The following is an 18,520-nucleotide window of genomic DNA, read 5'->3' on the forward strand; positions in this document are numbered from 1 at the left end:
AAAAAAAGTTATTGCACGCAGAATATGGACACAAAATAATTTCAAAAAATTAAATATCTTAAAAAAAAAATTACAAGTACTACAGCAAAAAAAATACTATATAAGTTTGGTAACGTAGTAATCGTACTGACCCATAGAATAAAAATATCAGGTCGTTTTTGTAGCACTTTGCACGCTGCAGAAACAGGACGACCGAAAAATGGTGGAAAGTCTTTTTTTTTTCTCTCCGATTACAATTTTTTAAAGGTTTTTCAGTAAATTATATGGTACAATAAATAGTGCCATTGCAAAATACAACTCGTCCCGCAAAAAAACAAGCCCTTATACAGCGATGTCGATGGATAAATAAAGGAACTACGATTTTTTTACGGAGTAGGGGGAAAAAAAGGAAAAAAGCAAAAAAGCTCCGTCACTAAGGGGTTAAAAGTGGGGATCGAAAAAAGCACAATAAAAACAAAAAGTAAAACTGCTTGGCCACTAAGGGGTTAAAATGGAAAAAAAATGGAAAAATTCTTCTTTTCCGCTTCTATTGCGTTCGTCCAGGCATCCCCATAAACCTGAGCGGAGAGTTGAAGCCAGGATTGTTCCTTTCGATTCTTAAGTACTCTGGGGAGTTACTGTCCCATATGCTAGGGAAGTCCTGCATCATTGCGACAAGTTTGCCCATATCGATCATTATTCGATACGCCTGGTGGCTGCAGGCTGGTGGCTGATGACTGGTGGCTGCAGGCTGGTGGCTTGTGGCTGCAGGCTGGTGGCTGCTGTCTGGTGGATGAGGTGATTGGAAGGGCAGTGCTGCTGCTGAAATTTGCCTGTGAAGCTCTGTGCTGTCTGTTGGGACGCCTCCTACCACGCCTACTTCCTGTAGTCATAGCAACCAGTGACTCCATCCGCAGCTGCACTGCGGATGTACTGTGTGAAAAAACGCACCCATTCACTTGTATTGGAGGCTTCACGTGCAGAATCCGACCCAAATTAAAACAGGTCGCAGATTTTTTCAAGCGCGTGAAAAAACGCGATACAAATCCATCCATCTAGAGACAACTGCGGATCCTCATAGGAGTATATTGGCTGCGGTCTGGGGCGGACAATGTGCATAAAATAACGCGCTAGAAATTCTGTTCGTGTGCAGGCACCCCAAGACTTGATTTGCTTTTGCATCAGCTGACTGGCATTGCTTGTTCCAGTTGGTCTACAGTCAAGTAGTATCCCCTGGGCTTTTCCATATCACTTTTCCCTAGCAGTACCCCATTTAGTGTATATTGGTGACATTTGTTTCTCCTGCCCATGGGCATAACCTTACATTTATAAATATTGAACTTCATTTGCCATTTTTCTACCCAAGCTTCCAGCTTATCTAGCTATATTTGCAGGCTTACATTGTCATCTGTTGTATTAATTAACTTGTATAATTTTGTATTGTCTGTAAATATTGATATTTTACTGCACAATCCCTCTATCGGGTCATTGATAAATATATTAAACAGAATGGGGTCCAATACTGGACCCTGTGGCACCCCACTAGTGACCGTGGCCCAATCAGAGTACGAACCATTTATTACCACCCACTGCTTTCTATTTTCAAGCCAGTTCCTTACCCAGATACACACGTTTTCGCCCAGACCGAGCCGTCTCATTTTATATATCAACTCATTATGCGGCACAGTGTCAAATGCTTTAGAAAAATCCAGATATACGAGATCAATGGCCTCTTCCAGATCTAGCCTAGAACTTACTTTGTTGTAGAAGCTGATCAAATTGGTCTGCCATGATCGACCCCTCGTGAACCCATGCCGATAGGTTATACCGTTGTTTTCCTTGAGGTATTCCAAGATGGCATCTCTCAGAAACCCCTTGAATATTTTTCCAGTTAATGAAAAGAAACTTACTGGCCTGTAGTTACCAGCTTCTCTTCTTGACCCCTTTTTGTATATTAGAACCACATTGGCAATACGCCTGTTACGGTATACTACCCTTGATACGCCAGCCCGGGGGCCCTAGATCTCACCCACAGCCCCTGTCCCTGCCTGCTTGCCTCCACTCCTGGCTAACCGCAGGTGGGCAACTGGGCAGCGGTCCCTACTCTGACTAGGGACCGAAAAGGGACGCTGGCGTAACTAGATGGTAAGGGTAGAATACCCTTAGGAAAAGCAGATGGAATTACCAACACGATGAAAAAACCTGGCTGATAACAGCAAAGAATAGCAGACAAGCTGACAGAGGCAGGAGATCAACAGAGGCAGACTAGCTAGCACACAGAGAAACCAATAACTGGCAGCCTCTGCCTGACCTTTAAACAAAAGCCTTCGCCCAGGGGCAGAGAGAGGGAGACAGCCAACTCCCCAAAGAACAAAATATAAAGGAAGCTCGTGTACGGCAGCTGCACTCACAGGTGCACACGCGCACGGCGCCGCCCAGGCACCCGCTCCACGCTGCCCAGACACCCGGACAACAAGCCAGGGGGATGCGCCCCGTCCGCGGGACCCCGCACACCGCCACCCCGCAAGGACCAGCAACCGCCGCATGGTAACAACGCCAATCTAGTGGTACAACCCCGGTCTTAATAGTGTCCCTAAATATAAGAAATAGCTGTCTGTCTATGAAGTCACTTAGTTCCCTTAGAACTCTTGGGTGTATTCCATCTAGGCACGAGAATTTATCGATTTTAATCTTTTTTAACCGACTCTGCACTTGCATCTGAGTTAGGCAAGTGATATTTTGCGGGGGGGTTGTTTTATCCCTAGGCATCTTGTGTGACATTTCTTTTTCCTTTGTGAATACACCAGATAAAAAACTATTTAATAGATTTGCCTTCCCCCTCATCTATGATTTCTCCTGCATTATTTGTTAAAGGGCCAGTGCTCTCAGATCACATCCTTTTACCGTTTATATAATTGCCAAAGAGAGCAAAACTAACTTTAAACTAAGGTAGTTATCTTTAATTGTTCTCAAGAACTTATCACCCTTGTGAGATTCACAGTTTTTGTCCTCCAATATTATATCTAGATAATTAAAGTATTCCATAATAATTACTTCATTGCAGTTTGACACCTCTTCTATTTGCCTTATCTAAGTTTTCAGTATCTTCTTTTTTGATGGGCTATAGAAAACCCCACTTATTTTGTTAGTACTTACCTGTATTTCTACCAACAGAGATTCCACGTGTTAATCTCCTACACCTATATCTTCTTGTAGCATCAGCATTAAGTAGGATTTAACATACAGATAAACTGCTCCTCCTCTCTGGTTCCCATGGTCTCTTTTGAAGAGATTGTAACTCTATAAATTCACCGCCCAACCGCACTCATCATCAAGCCATGTTTCAGTTATTCCTACTACAGTTAGGGCCAGAAATATTTGGACAGTGACACAAGTTTTGTTATTTTAGCTGTTTACAAAAACATGTTCAGAAATACAATTATATATATAATATGGGCTGAAAGTGCACACTCCCAGCTGCAATATGAGAGTTTCCACATCCAAATCGGAGAAAGGGTTTAGGAATCATACCTCTGTAATGCATAGCCTCCTCTTTTTCAAGGGACCAAAAGTAATTGGACAATGGACTCTAAGGGCTGCAATTAACTCAGAAGGCGTCTCCCTCGTTAACCTGTAATCAATTAAGTAGTTAAAAGGTCTGGGGTTGATTCCAGGTGTGTGGTTTTGGATTTGGAAGCTGTTGCTGTGACCAGACAACATGCGGTCAAAGGAACTCTCAATTGAGGTGAAGCAGAACATCCTGAGGCTGAAAAAAAAAATCCATCAGAGAGATAGCAGACATGCTTGGAGTAGCAAAATCAACAGTCAGGTACATTCTGAGAAAAAAGGAATTCACTGGTGAGCTTGGGAACTCAAAAGGGCCTGGGCGTCCACGGAAGACAACGGTGGTGGATGATCGCCGCATACTTTCTTTGGTGAAGAAGAACCCGTTCACAACATCAACTGAAGTCCAGAACACTCTCAGGGAAGTAGGTGAATCTGTCTCTAAGTCAACAGTAAAGAGAAGACTCCATGAAAGTAAATACAAAGGGTTCACATCTAGATGCAAACCATTCATCAATTCCAAAAATAGACAGGCCAGAGTTAAATTTGCCGAAAAACACCTCAAGAAGCCAGCCAGTTCTGGAAAAGTATTCCATGGACAGATGAGACAAAGATCAACCTGTACCAGAATGATGGGAAGAAAAAAGTTTGGAGAAGAAAGGGAACGGCACATGATCCAAGGCACACCACATCCTCTGTAAAACCTGGTGGAGGCAACGTGATGGCATGGGCATGCATGGCTTTCAATGGCACTGGGTCACTTGTGTTTATTGATGACATAACAGCAGACAAGAGTAGCCGGATGAATTCTGAAGTGTACCGGGATATACTTTCAGCCCAGATTCAGCCATATGCTGCAAAGTTGATCGGACGGCGCTTCACAGTACAGATGGACAATGACCCCAAGCATACAGCCAAAGCTACCCAGGAGTTCATGAGTGCAAAAAAGTGGAACATTCTGCAATGGCCAAGTCAATCACCAGATCTTAACCCAATTGAGCATGCATTTCACTTGCTCAAATCCAGACTTCAGACGGAAAGACCCACAAACAAGCAAGACCTGAAGGCTGCGGCTGTAAAGGCCTGGCAAAGCATTAAGAAGGAGGAAACCCAGCGTTTGGTGATGTCTATGGGTTCCAGACTTAAGGCAGTGATTGCCTCCAAAGGATTCGCAACAAAATATTGAAAAAAAATTATTTTGTTTGGGTTATGTTTATTTGTCCAATTACTTTTGAGCTCCTAAAATGTGGAGTGTTTGTAAAGAAATGTGTACAATTCCTACATTTTCTATCAGATATTTTTGTTCAACCCTTTAAATTAAACGTTACAATCTGCACTTGAATTCTGTTGTAGAGGCTTCATTTCAAATCCAATGCGGTGGCATGCAGAGCCCAACTCGCGAAAATTGTGTTACTGTCCAAATATTTCTGGCCCTAACTGTATATTGTAATTTTCTTCAGATATTCTCGCTTCAAGATCACCCACTTTACTGATCAGACTTCTAGCATTCGTTGCCATACAATTTATCTGGTTGTTATCCTTTATAATTATTATATTATAATTATGGTCCTATTAGGTGTTCTATCAATTCTATCTTCACGAACACCAACACCCGCTCAACACCCATTCCCAATACTTGATCCCAGGTGACTGTCTACACTGTCTTCCCCCTATTACTCTTTTTGCCCTTCCCCCCGTAGCCAACAGCAAAGTCCGCCCAGTTCTCCAAGAACCTGAAGCCCTCCTTCCTACACCAACTCTGGAGCCACTTGTTTACCTCCCTAAGCTCCCGCTGCCTTTCCGGTGTGGATCGTGCTACAGGTAGTATTTCCAAGAAAACTACCTTGGATGTCCTTGCACTAAACATAGATCCTAGGTCCCTGAAAGAGTTTTTGAGAGTCCTCCATTGAACACTAAGTTTGTCATTGGTACCAATGTGTACCATGACCGCTGGATACTCATCCAGCTCTTCCCAGTAATTGTCAACCTGACCCGCAATGTGTCGAACTCAAGCGCCAGGAAGAGAACACACCGTTGGATGATCCCAGTCTTTGTGGCAGATTGCCTTATAATGGAGTCTCCCACCACTAGGACCTGTCTAGCCTGCCCTGCGCTCCCCTTCTTACTGGAGCAGTCATCTCCCTGGCGTTCAGAGGGCATGCCATGCTGAAGCAGTGCTGGCTCTGTAATTATATCCCCCTCATCTTCCAACTTTGCAAACTTGTTGGGGTGTGCCAGTTCAGGACTAGCCTACCTTTTCCTTCTACCCCTTCTAACTGTTACCCAGCTAGCTGCCTGCTTGTCCTGCTCATCCAAACTACTGTCCTCCCCTGCATGTACCCCAGTGAGTGCCTGCTCAGTGAGCAGCAAACTCCTTTCCATATTATCAATGTATCTCATTGTTGCCAGTCACTTCTTTAGATTCAAGATTTGGGCTTCCAAATGTGCATGCATCTTGCGCAACAGTATGCACCCTCGATCGGCTGATCAAGGACTGCATACATTGCACAAGTAGCACACTGGATTGCATTGTCAAGCATAGAGCACATTTAGTGGGGATCTACAAATTTCCTCACAGAAGTAACGAGAATCAGCTAGATTGCACTCCTCACATGCCTCTGACTGTTCGCAACCACTTAGGTGCTCCTCTACTGCCCACCGAACGGATCCTCCAGTGGCTCTTCCCCAGAGGCTCTCCTGGGCTTCTTCCGGCTCTGGTGCCGTTCCAATGCTCCCCTGCTCCCGCTCTCCGCTCCAAGGCATCCCGCTGACGTCCCTTCCAGTACGTCATTCCCACAGTATGTCTTGTAGATATGATACCTTTTAATGGCGGATAAAAATACTTGTTATAGCGAGCTTTCGAACCTCTCAGAGTTCTTTCTCAGGTATAGTGAAATAGATCTGAAGAGGCATGAATATATTATATATACACACATACTTCTGACAAGGCACAGACATGGGTGTGATTAATTTGCACTTCAAAGAATATGACAACAGGATGAGTAGAGAAATAAATAAATACTTAAATAGTCCACTGATAAAGATGTGAAGGTTTTATGGTTCCTGAATAAATGTTAGGGGGTCACAGGGCCAGCACTGCTATCTGTGCTATAGATTTCTCTTTGCCAAAGGATGAATAAATGTGGAGAGGATGAATCTCGTGAGTTGAAACATGGATTTAGAGGCAAGCCCATTGGTCTCAAGGTGTGCCTGGCAGTCCATCAGTCCATCTTTGTGTGGGATGTTGGAATATAAGGATTCCATATCCATGATGGCCAGGATAATTTGTGTGTGAGGATGAATCTTGCGAATTCTAACATGGATTCAGAGGCAACCCCAATGGCCTCAAGGTGTGCTTGGCAGGCGGTCAAGTTTATTATTTGTCTCTTGGCAGAGATTTTTTTGCAACTCACTAGAACTGCCATGGGCAGTAAAATGGCACCTCAATATGCCAACCTTTTCATGGCAAAACTGGAGAGTGACTTTCTGACCTCCTGCTCCACCAAACTATTGTTGTACTTCCACTACATTTATGACATCATAATCATCTGGACCAATAACAAACAAGAACTAATAACATTTTATTGAGCGATTCAATGAACTCCACCCCAGCATAAGCCTGACATTAAGCTACACATATACTGAAATCAACATTTTGGACACCCCCATAAAAATGTCAAACAATTCAATACAGATAAACCTATACCGAAAACCGATCAGCCCACATACCTCAGATTGGACAGTTCCCATCCTAAACACATCAAAAAGCCTATTGTCTACAGCCCGGCCATAAGATACAACCAGATCTGCTCCAACCCAACAGACAAAGAGGAACATCTATAACATCGTAAAAGGATATTTTTTAAATCAGGGCTACCATCCCACCTCAATTGACGACTAAATCACCAAAGCCACCTAGATAATGAGAAATCAACTACTCCAATACACAGCGAAGGAAGGAAATTATTGTGTACCTCTAGTAGTGACCTACAATTCACAGCTAGAGGTACTAAGGAAAACCGGAAATAAACTATCATACCCTACACAAGGATGCCTGACTAAAACCATATTCCCAGACCCTCCCCTTCTGTGTTACAGGCAGCTCCCAAATTTGAGAAACCTTATAAACAGGAGTGCATTGCCCTTTGACACACAGAGGAACTTATCTCTGCAATGTAAGGAGCTGCAAGACCTGCACATATGTAATGACAATGGACAGGATACAAATACCCAACACACAGCAGGACTAAAAGATTCCTGGGGCATTCACATGTTCCACGTCCAATGTTGTACACCTGATCCTGTACAGTAAAGATTCTGTTGGGGCCTTTATGTTGGAGAAACAGGACAAAACCTCAAAGCCAGGATGCAATCTCATCACCACACAATTAAAGACAGTAGGACAGAATTACTTGTGGTCAAGCACTTCTCTAGTCACGGACACAAAATAGATCACATGAACATTATTATACTTTCTCTACTCATCCTGTGACTATTACGATTTAAATTTATATTATAATTTACTATTACTATAATTATAATTACTATTATAATTTCTCTACTGATCCTGTTGTCATTCTTTTAAATGAAAATTAAAATCACATCCATATCTGTGCCTTGTCATACGTATGTGTGTGTGTATCTATATATATATATATAAAGCTGAAAGCCCTCACTGACTCACTGATTCACTGACTGACTCGCCAAAAGTTCTCCAACTTCCCGATGTCGTAGAAACATGAAATTTGGCGCAAGCATAGATTATCTCCAAAATAGGAAAAGAAATTGGGTCCCAACTCGATTATTCAATTCTAGCGCAAATGAATTGGCGTCGAAATTTAACGTACATAATCTAAATCACTCACTTCCCAATGTCATAGAAACGGGAAATTTGGCACGAGCATTGATTATGTCATAAATAGGAAAAGCTAATGGGTCCCAACTCGATTATTCAATTCTATGCGCAAAAGAATTGGCGTCAAAATTTTACGTACATAATCTAAATCTCTCACTTCCCAATGTCATAGAAACGTGAAATTTGGCAGGAGCATTGATTATGTCATAAAAAGGAAAAGCTAATGGGTCCCAACTCGATTATTCAATTCTAGCGCAAAAGAATTGGCGTCGAAATTTTACGTGCTGAATGTAATTTTCTCACTTTCCGGTGTCATAGAAACGGGAAATTTGGCACGAGCATTGATTATGTCATAAGTAGGAAAAGCTAATGGGTCCCAACTCGATTATTCAATTCTATGCGCAAAAGAATTAGCGTCCAAATTGTACGTGAAGAATGTAATTTCTTCACTTTCCGGTGTCATAGAAACAGGAAATTTGGCAGGAGCATTGATTATGTCATAAATAGGAAAAGCTAATGGGTCCCAACTCGATTATTCAATTCTATGCGCAAAAGAATTAGCGTCCAAATTTTACGTGCGGAATGTAATTTTCTCACTTTCCAGTGTCATAGAAACGGGAAATTTGGCAGGAGCATTGATTATGTCATAAATAGGAAAAGCTAATAGGTCCCAACGTGATTATTCAATTCTATGCGCGAAAGAATTAGCGTCCAAATTTTACGTACATAATCCAAATCTCTCACTTCCCAATGTCATAGAAACATGAAATTTGGCACAAGCATTGCTTGTGTCATAAATATGAAAAGTTAATAGGTCCCAACTCGATTATTCAATTCTAAGCGCAAAAGAATTAGTATCCAAATTTTATGTACGTAATCTAATTCTCTCACTTCCTGATGTCATTTTATATAAAGGAAACGTCGCATGGTTACCTCCACGTGGTGTTTCCTGGGTAACGCAGAGAACAATGCAAAATGGTGAACATATGTTGACTTCATAAGATTTTCCGTGTGAACACCAGATAAACACCAGTACCAAATTAACTCGGGCGAAGCCGGGTATATCAGCTAGTCTATATATATCAAGACGAAAGCCCTCACTGACTCACTCACTCACTCACTGACTGACTCACCAAAAGTTCTCCAACTTCCCGATGTTGTAGAAACATGAAATTTGGCACAAGCATAGATTATCTCCAAAATAGGAAAAGTAATTGGGTCCCAACTCGATTATTCAATTCTAGCTCCAAAGATTTGGTGTCGAAAGTTTACGTACATAATCTAAATCTCTCACTTCCCAATGTCATAGAAACTTAAAATTTGGCACGAGCATTGGATATGTCATAAATAGGAAAAGGTAATAGGTCCCAACTCGATTATTCAATCTATGCGCAAAAGAATTAGCGTCCAAATTTTACGTACGGAATCTAATTCTCTCACTTCCCGGTGTCATAGAAACTCGAAATTTGGCAGGAGCATTGATTATGTCATAAATAGGAAAAGCTAATGGGTCCCAACTCGATTGTTCAATTCTATGCGCAAAAGAATTAGCGTCCATATTTTACGTACGGAATGTAATTTTCTCACTTCCCAATGTCATAGAAACCTGAAATTCGGCACGAGTATTGATCATGTCATAAATAGGAAAAGCTAATGGGTCCCAACTCCATTATTCAATTCTATGCGCAAAAGAATTAGCATCCAAATTTTACGTACAGAATGTAATTTTCTCACTTTCCGGTGTCATAGAAACGTGAAATTTGGCACGAGCATTGATTATGTCATAAATAGGAAAAGCTAATGGGTCCCAACTCGATTGTTCAATTCTATGCGCAAAAGAATTAGCGTCCATATTTTACGTACGGAATGTAATTTTCTCACTTCCCAATGTCATAGAAACCTGAAATTCGGCACGAGTATTGATCATGTCATAAATAGGAAAAGCTAATGGGTCCCAACTCCATTATTCAATTCTATGCGCAAAAGAATTAGCGTCCAAATTTTACGTACAGAATGTAATTTTCTCACTTTCCGGTGTCATAGAAACCTGAAATTTGGTACGAGCATTGATTATGTCATAAATAGGAAAAGCTAATGGGTCCCAACTCGATTATTCAATTCTATGCGCAAAAGAATTAGCGTCCAAATTTTAGGTACGGAATGTAATTTTCTTACTTTCCGGTGTCATAGAAACTTGAAATTTGGCTCGGGCATTGATTGTGTCATAAATAGGAAAAGTTAATGGGTCCCAACTTGATTATTCAATTCTAAGTGCAAAAGAATTAGCGTCCAAATTTTACGTATGAAATCTAATTATCTCACTTCCTGATGTCATTTTGTATGAAGGAAACATCGCATGGTTACCTCCACGTGGTGTTTCCTGGGTAACGCAGAGAACTATGCAAAATGGTGAACATATATTTTTCCGGTATCTCTAAAGTAACCACGACTTCTTAAGTTTTTCCGTGTGAACACCAGATAAACACCAGTACCAAATTAACTCGGGCGAAGCCGGGTATATCAGCTAGTATATATTTCATTATGTCTTTGGAAGAAGCCTGAGTGGTTCGAAAACTCGCTATAACATCATGTATTTGTCAGCCATTAAAAAGGCATCTAAAAAGATTACTTGGTTTCTCTTGCTGGGAACAATCACATTTTGCTCTACTGGCTAACACTTTTTTTCAAAAACAGGAATGAAACAAAAGAAAATCAGCTTCTAAGACAGGGGTGTCAAACTCATTTTCACCGAGGGCCACATCAGCCTTATGGTTGCCTTCAAAGGGCCGATTCTAATTGTAAGACAGTAAAAGTGAACCCCACAGTGGCCCGATTGGTAATAAGGTCCCCCATAGTGACCAATGACGCGCTCCATTCTGCGCATTAAACACACGCGCTCCATTCTGCGCATTAAACACACGCGCTCCATTCTGCGCATTAAACACACGCGCTCCATTCTGCGCATTAAACACACGCGCTCCATTCTGCGCATTAAACACACGCGCTCCATTCTGCGCATTAAACACACGCGCTCCATCCTGCGCATTAAACACACGCGCTCCATCCTGCGCATTAAACACACGCGCTCCATTCTGCGCATTAAACACACGCGCTCCATTCTGCGCATTAAACACACGAGCTCCATTCTGCGCATTAAACACACGCGCTCCATTCTGCGCATTAAACACACGCGCTCCATTCTGCGCATTAAACACACGCGCTCCATTCTGCGCATTAAACACACGCACTCCATTCTGCGCATTAAACACACGCACTCCATTCTGCGCATTAAACACACGCACTCCATTCTGCGCATTAAACACACGCACTCCATTCTGCGCATTAAACACACGCACTCCATTCTGCGCATTAAACACACGCACTCCATTCTGCGCATTACACACGCACTCCATTCTGCGCATTACACACGCACTCCATTCTGCGCATTACACACGCACTCCATTCTGCGCATTACACACGCACTCCATTCTGCGCATTACACACGCACTCCATTCTGCGCATTACACACGCACTCCATTCTGCGCATTACACACGCACTCCATTCTGCGCATTACACACGCACTCCATTCTGCGCATTACACACGCACTCCATTCTGCGCATTACACACCCACTCCATTCTGCGCATTACACACCCACTCCATTCTGCGCATTACACACCCACTCCATTCTGCGCATTACACACCCACTCCATTCTGCGCATTACACACCCACTCCATTCTGCGCATTACACACCCACTCCATTCTGCGCATTACACACCCACTCCATTCTGCGCATTACACACCCACTCCATTCTGCGCATTACACACCCACTCCATTCTGCGCATTACACACCCACTCCATTCTGCGCATACACACGCACTCCATTCTGCGCATACACACGCACTCCATTCTGCGCATACACACGCACTCCATTCTGCGCATACACACGCACTCCATTCTGCGCATACACACGCACTCCATTCTGCGCATACACACGCACTCCATTCTGCGCATACACACGCACAGACACACAGCATTCTGCGCATACACACATACATACACATACACACACAGACAGACACACACATATACACACAAGGATCTCACCCTGCAGCTGCTCCTCCTCAGCGTTGCTCTCGTCCCTCCAGAGATCATGCTCTCTGCAGTCTTCTTCCCTCCTCCACGGCCGTTGTCAGTCTGCTATCGGCACTCCTCTATTACTGTCTGCACTAGACAGTACAAGCCGAGAGAAGATCGCATACAGACAGCAGCACGGAGGAGTAAGGGAACTTACTGCATAGCCGGCGGGCCACAGAAAATGAGGCGGCGGGCCGGATTCGGCCCGCGGGCCTTGTGTTTGACACCTGTGTTCTAAGAGATCATGAATAGTGGATCTTTTTAAATTTAGGTTTTAAAATTGCGGAAAAAGATTTACAAAATTTATTTTTAAAAAAAACTGCAGAAATTTTTATATTTTAAAAAAGTAACAACTATAGCATTATAACTATATTAGCATTATCACTAAACACATTATACAATAACCCCCAACCCATTTCATAAGAAAAGACAAAAAAACACAGAACAAATTTAGGAAAAATCTGCTGCGAGCGTCCTTGTGGAATAAAACCTGCTGTGTGGGTCCTGCAGCAGTTTTTTGTTTTAATCCCTTATAGGAGTACATCAATCTGCCCCACTATAAACACTTTCACTATTCAAAACATCTTGATAGACAAATTTTTTCTTCTTTACTTGCAGATCTGTCACACGTGAATTTACCCTATAACAGGCTGAGCTCCTCAGGGATAAGATATAAGCATCACTGTTCAACAGTTGTTTGCCTTGATGATATTGTTTACAGGAACAAAAACTTCTTTTAAAGAAAATAATGTCGACAAAAAAATAAAATAAAAGAATCCAACTTTAACCCTTTCCAATCCATTTATTTTTTCTCACCCATTCTCCCCAGCTTCAAATAAATTGGAGCTGGGGAAAATGGGTGAGAAAAAAAATACATTTTCCCTGCACCCTCCTGAACTGACAGAGTTCAGGAGGGTGCAGGTGCTCACTGCACCATGGAGGGACCTGCTTACCTGTCAGGCGTCTTCCGCATTCTCCTTCTGCCTCCCGGCTCGGCGATCATGTGACCGCTGGGGTCAGGTGGCACACGGCGGTCACATGATCGCCGGGCCGGGAGACAGAAGGAGAACGCGCAAGACGCCGGTCAGGTAAGCAGGTCCCACAGTGCAGGCTCCCGGCTCGGAGTTCATGTGACCGCGGGGGGTCAGGTAACACTGGCGGTCACATGATCGCTGGCCGGCCGGAATCTCTATGCATTACATAGCGCTAATTGAGCGCTATGTAATGTGTAAAGGAGAAGGCAGAAAGGGTTAAAAACCCTTTCTGCCTTCTCCTAGGGGGTCCCGATGGGGACCAGTGCACAAGTGTATCTGCACCCGATGTGTCTGCCGATTGGGTGCAGATGCACTCCTGCACTGCAGTGTCGGGCCTGCCCCGACATTGGAGCTGTGGAGGAAAATGATGATGTTGGGGCAGGCCCGACATTGCATTGGAAAGGGTTAAATGTAATCCAGAGCTTTTCAAATTGTACACTACAATAAATTACATAGTGTGTGGCCCGACACATCTGTATGTAAATCAAGAAGAGCGTCTCAATGTAGAGGTTTTAGGTATCCAGAAAACATTTAAAAACTATAGTTAGAGCATAAAAAAAAAAGTTTTGATCCACAAGGCCATTTCTTACATAAACCATACGTGAACAGCATCTGATTAATAAATTTCATGTGGCAAGGAACAATATGTACATAATGATCATTTACTCACCCCACTGCTCCTGAATAGCAGACAGGTTTGCAAGTAACTGCTCGTGATAGATGCGTTCCAGATGGATGAACTGTATTGCTTTCTCATCTGATTGGGCAGTCAAGGGTCATTTCCTTGCACTCATGAGTTGAATACCATGGTCTAAATACCATTGGTCAAATTAACATTTATAATACACACCTTTCAAGTATCAAAATAGGTTAAAATATAAGACTGAGGGCTCTTACACACTGGCGATAGATTTTCTAGCAATGCAAGAGTGAGTGAAAACGCATGCTTAGGGCGCCCACCCACTGGCGCTTGCGATTTTCGTGCGTGAAAAACGCAGCGTTTTCACGGCGTTTTTTGCCGCGTTTTCGCGGCTTTTCCATTAATTTCCATTGACTTTCATGGGTGCATTAGGAGAAAAATAAGGACACATATGCAACTGACAGTTCTTATGTTAAAAATCGCAACGCAACGCAAAAAAAACGCCAGTGGACAGGAGTACATTCAATTCTAATTGCTCTTGAGAAAAAACGCAAAACGCAAAGAAAAAAAAAATCGCCAGTGGGTGGGCGCCCTTATGAAGCAAAGATTTCCAATGGTTTCATTCTCATTTGCAATGTGTACACTCAAGCCTTGCTGCGATGAAAAATCGTCCATTGTTTTCAATGGGGCCAGGGCCAAACAGCTTTGAAATCCCCCAGAGCGCGCAGAGAAAGGGTGAGGGGGGAGGGGCAGAGCTTCACAGTCTAGACAGGTCCTAGTGGTGGGGGACGCAATTATAAGGGGAATAGATAGGGCAATCTGCCATAAAGACCAGGATCATTGCCTTCCTGACACTCAAGTTCGACACATCGTGGATCAGGTTGACAGATTACTGGGAGGCGCTAGTGAGGATAGACAGTCATGGTGCATATTGGCACAAACAAACAAATTAGAAGTCAATGGAGGACACTCAACGATTTCAGGAACCTAGGATCCAAGCTTAGGGTGAAGACCTCCAAGGTAGTTTTCTTGGAAAAACTACCTGTAACACAAGCCACACTAGAAAGCCAGCAGGATCTAAGGTGGGTAAACAAGTGGCTCCAGAGTAAAAATAACGGAAACATGGCTTAATGATAAATGCGACTGGGCAGTGAATTTACAGGGCTATAATCTCTTCAGAAGAAACCGTGGGAACCACAGAGGGGGAGGGGTGTGTCTGTATGTTAAATCGTACTTAATGCCGAGGCTATGAGAAGATATAGGCGTAGGAGATTAACACGTGGAATCTCTGTTGGTAGAAATACAGGTAGGAAAAAAATTACAAAATTCTTACCATAGGGGTTTACTATGGGACACCAAAAATACACGAAGAAACTGAAAAATTATTAGTAAGACAAATAAAAGAGGTGTCAAAATGCAATGTAGTAATTATTATGGGAGACTTTAATTATCCAGATTTGACATGGGAAAACGAAACCTGCAAATCTCACAAGGGTGATAAAGTTCTTGTGGGAGGGCCACTCTGGACTTTTTTTTATTAACTAACAAACCATACAGAATTACGGGGGTGCAGGTGCAGGGACACGTGGGAAATAGTGACCACAATATAATTAATTTCCAGTGGTCATTCAATAGGAAGCCTTATAAGGGAGCAACAAAAAAACTAAACTTTAGTAAAGCAAAATTTGATCAGCTCAGTAGCATTAATTGGGACAATGTCCTCAAAAATAACAGTACAGACTACAGATTGGAGAAGCTTAAAAACATCCCAATTACCTCATTCCAAAATACCCTTTAAAAAAAAAGAACTATAAATAGAAGGAAGCCAATGTGGCGCGACAAGACTGTAAGGAGGGCAATAAGCAAAAAAACGAAAGCGTTTAAATTACTAAAACAAGCAGGCAAAAATAAATAAAAAAATCATGTGAAGAAAAAAAACAAAATTGCTAAGGAGGAAGCAGAGAGACTGATTGCCAAAGAGCAAAAGTAACCCTAAACTAGTCTTCAATTATATAAACAGTAAAAGGATTTGCACTGAAAGCACTGTCCCTTTAACCCCTTGAGTGGCGGGTTTCCTACCACCCTGTCGTGCCCACCAGGGCAGGTTTTTTAAAATGGTCTAATCATTGAATTTCAACTAATTTTGCAGTTGCGTCTCAAGAGCCATAACTTTTGCATTTTTCCATTGACATGGCCATGTGAGGGCTTGTTTTTTGCGGGACAAGTTGTGATTTTTTAAACAGGGGGGAGGAAAAAAAGAAATGGGGAAAAAAGAAAAAAAGGGGCCATGTCATTAAGGGGTAAAATAATGTATTAACTTCCTTCTCTGGGTCATTACGACGCATGGATACCACATGTGTGATTGTATTTTTTATTTTTTTACAAAGTGAAGGGAGACAAGTGTTTTTATTATTTTTTTTATTATTTTTTAACTTTTTTTTAAATTTTTTTTTTTTTGTCCCTTTAGGGGACTTCCACAGGGACCCATCAGGACCCCTGATCACATTCCAGGGGTCCAATGGTGACAGCCCTTTACATGCTGCAGTGACAGCCCTTTACATGCTGCAGTCACATAGACTGCAGCATGTAAAGGGTTAACACAGCAGAGATCGGAGGTTTTCTCTGATCTCTGCTGTAAGAGCAGGTACCTAGCTGTCCTCTGACAGCCAAGCACCAAGCTCTTCCTGCCACAGAGACCATCGGCTTGCTTCTGACAAGCCGATGGTCTCTATGGCAACCTGTAAACAAAGCAGGAGGTTGCCGACATATCGGCAATATCTTCTGCTGGTTTTTCAAAGCCCTTGCACTGCTCTGTGTGGGTCTGTGCAGGCAGAGCACAATGTCACAGCTTGTGGCATTGTGCTCTGCAGCTCCCATAGTGATACATAGCCCGGAAATCTTCCGGGCTATGTCACTATGAGCAGTGGAGCTCGTCCCGGAAAATTTCCGGGCGTGCCACTCAAGGGGTTAACAAATAATGCAGGATAAACTATAAAAGACAGGGTCGGAGAAGGCAAATCTATTAAATAGTTTTTTCACAACTGTATTCACAAATGAAAAATAATGTCACAAGAGATGCAGGGCAATAAAACAACCCCCCCCCCCCCCCCCCACCACACACACACACACACACACACACACACACAATCACACACTAAATATTGCAAGCCTAACACAGGAGAAAGTGCAGAGTCGGTTGAAGAGGATTAGGAAAAAAAAACAAAAAACGATAAATCGCCGGGCCCGGATGGGATACACCAAAGGGTTCTAAGGGAACTAAGTGACTTTATAGAGAGACTGCTATTTCTTATATTTAGAGACACTATCAAAACCGGGGTTGTACGACTTGATTGGCACACTGCCAATGTGCTTCCAATAAACAAAAAGGGGTCTAAAAGAGAGCCTGGTAACCACAGGCCAGTAAGACTCACTTCAATAATTGGAAAAATATCCGAGGGGTTTCTGAGAGATACCATCCTAGAATATCTCAAGAAGAACAATGGAATAGCTCCTCATCAGCACGGATTCATGAGGGATCAATCATGCCAGACCAATCTGATCAGCTTCTAGAATGAAGTATGTTCGAGGCTGGACCTGGGCAAGTCAATTGATCTCGTATATCTGCATAATAGGTTAATATATAAATTGAGACCGCTTCGTATCGGTGAAAACGTGTGTATCTGGGTAAAGAACTAGCTCAGAGATAGAAAGAGGGTGGTAATAAATAATCCGTACTTTGATTGGACCACCATTGCTAATGGGGTGCCACAGGGTTCAGTATTAGGCCCCATTATATTCAATATATTTATCAATTATCTGATAGAGGGACTGCACAGTAAAATATCAATATTTACAGACGATACAAAATTATATGATTAATACAAAGGAGGACAATATATGGCTACCCAAGCCACTGGATAAACTGGGGGCTTGGGTAGAAAAATGGCAAATGAAGTTCAATATTGATAAATGTAAGGTTATGCACACAAGGAGGAGAAACTTATGTCACCAATATACACTAAATGGGATACTGCTAAGGAAAAGTGATATGGAAAAAGACCTGGGGGTACTAGTTGAATATAAACCTAACTTGAGCAATCAATGCCAATCAGCTGCTGAAAAGCAAATAAAGTTTTGGGGTGCATTAAAAGAGATAAGTGCGAGGGACGAGAACATTATTCTTCCACCAAAGAAGGCACTTATCAGGCCTCACATGAAATACTATGTACTGTTCTAAAGACTGGCGCTCAGGAAAGATGTTTCAGTGCTTGAGGGGATTCAAAAAAGGGCAACTAAACTAATAAACGGA

At 42.5% G+C, this 18,520-nt stretch overlaps 1 protein-coding gene across 2 annotated transcripts in view; it reads right to left on the bottom strand.

The window, feature by feature from the left end:
- The window catches only part of CNST (consortin, connexin sorting protein), a 420,527-nt gene that overhangs the window by 221,395 nt on the left and 180,612 nt on the right, over window positions 1-18,520 (bottom strand). For both annotated transcript variants that reach the window (XM_066596044.1, XM_066596043.1), the window contains exon 5: window positions 14,242-14,328. In XM_066596044.1, the coding sequence (XP_066452141.1) occupies window positions 14,242-14,328 (87 nt within the window). The remainder of the gene's footprint in view (window positions 1-14,241; window positions 14,329-18,520) is intronic.

The sequence above is a fragment of the Eleutherodactylus coqui genome, chromosome 3 (genome assembly GCF_035609145.1).
Source record: "Eleutherodactylus coqui strain aEleCoq1 chromosome 3, aEleCoq1.hap1, whole genome shotgun sequence".
Classification (NCBI taxonomy): Eukaryota; Metazoa; Chordata; class Amphibia; order Anura; family Eleutherodactylidae; genus Eleutherodactylus; species Eleutherodactylus coqui.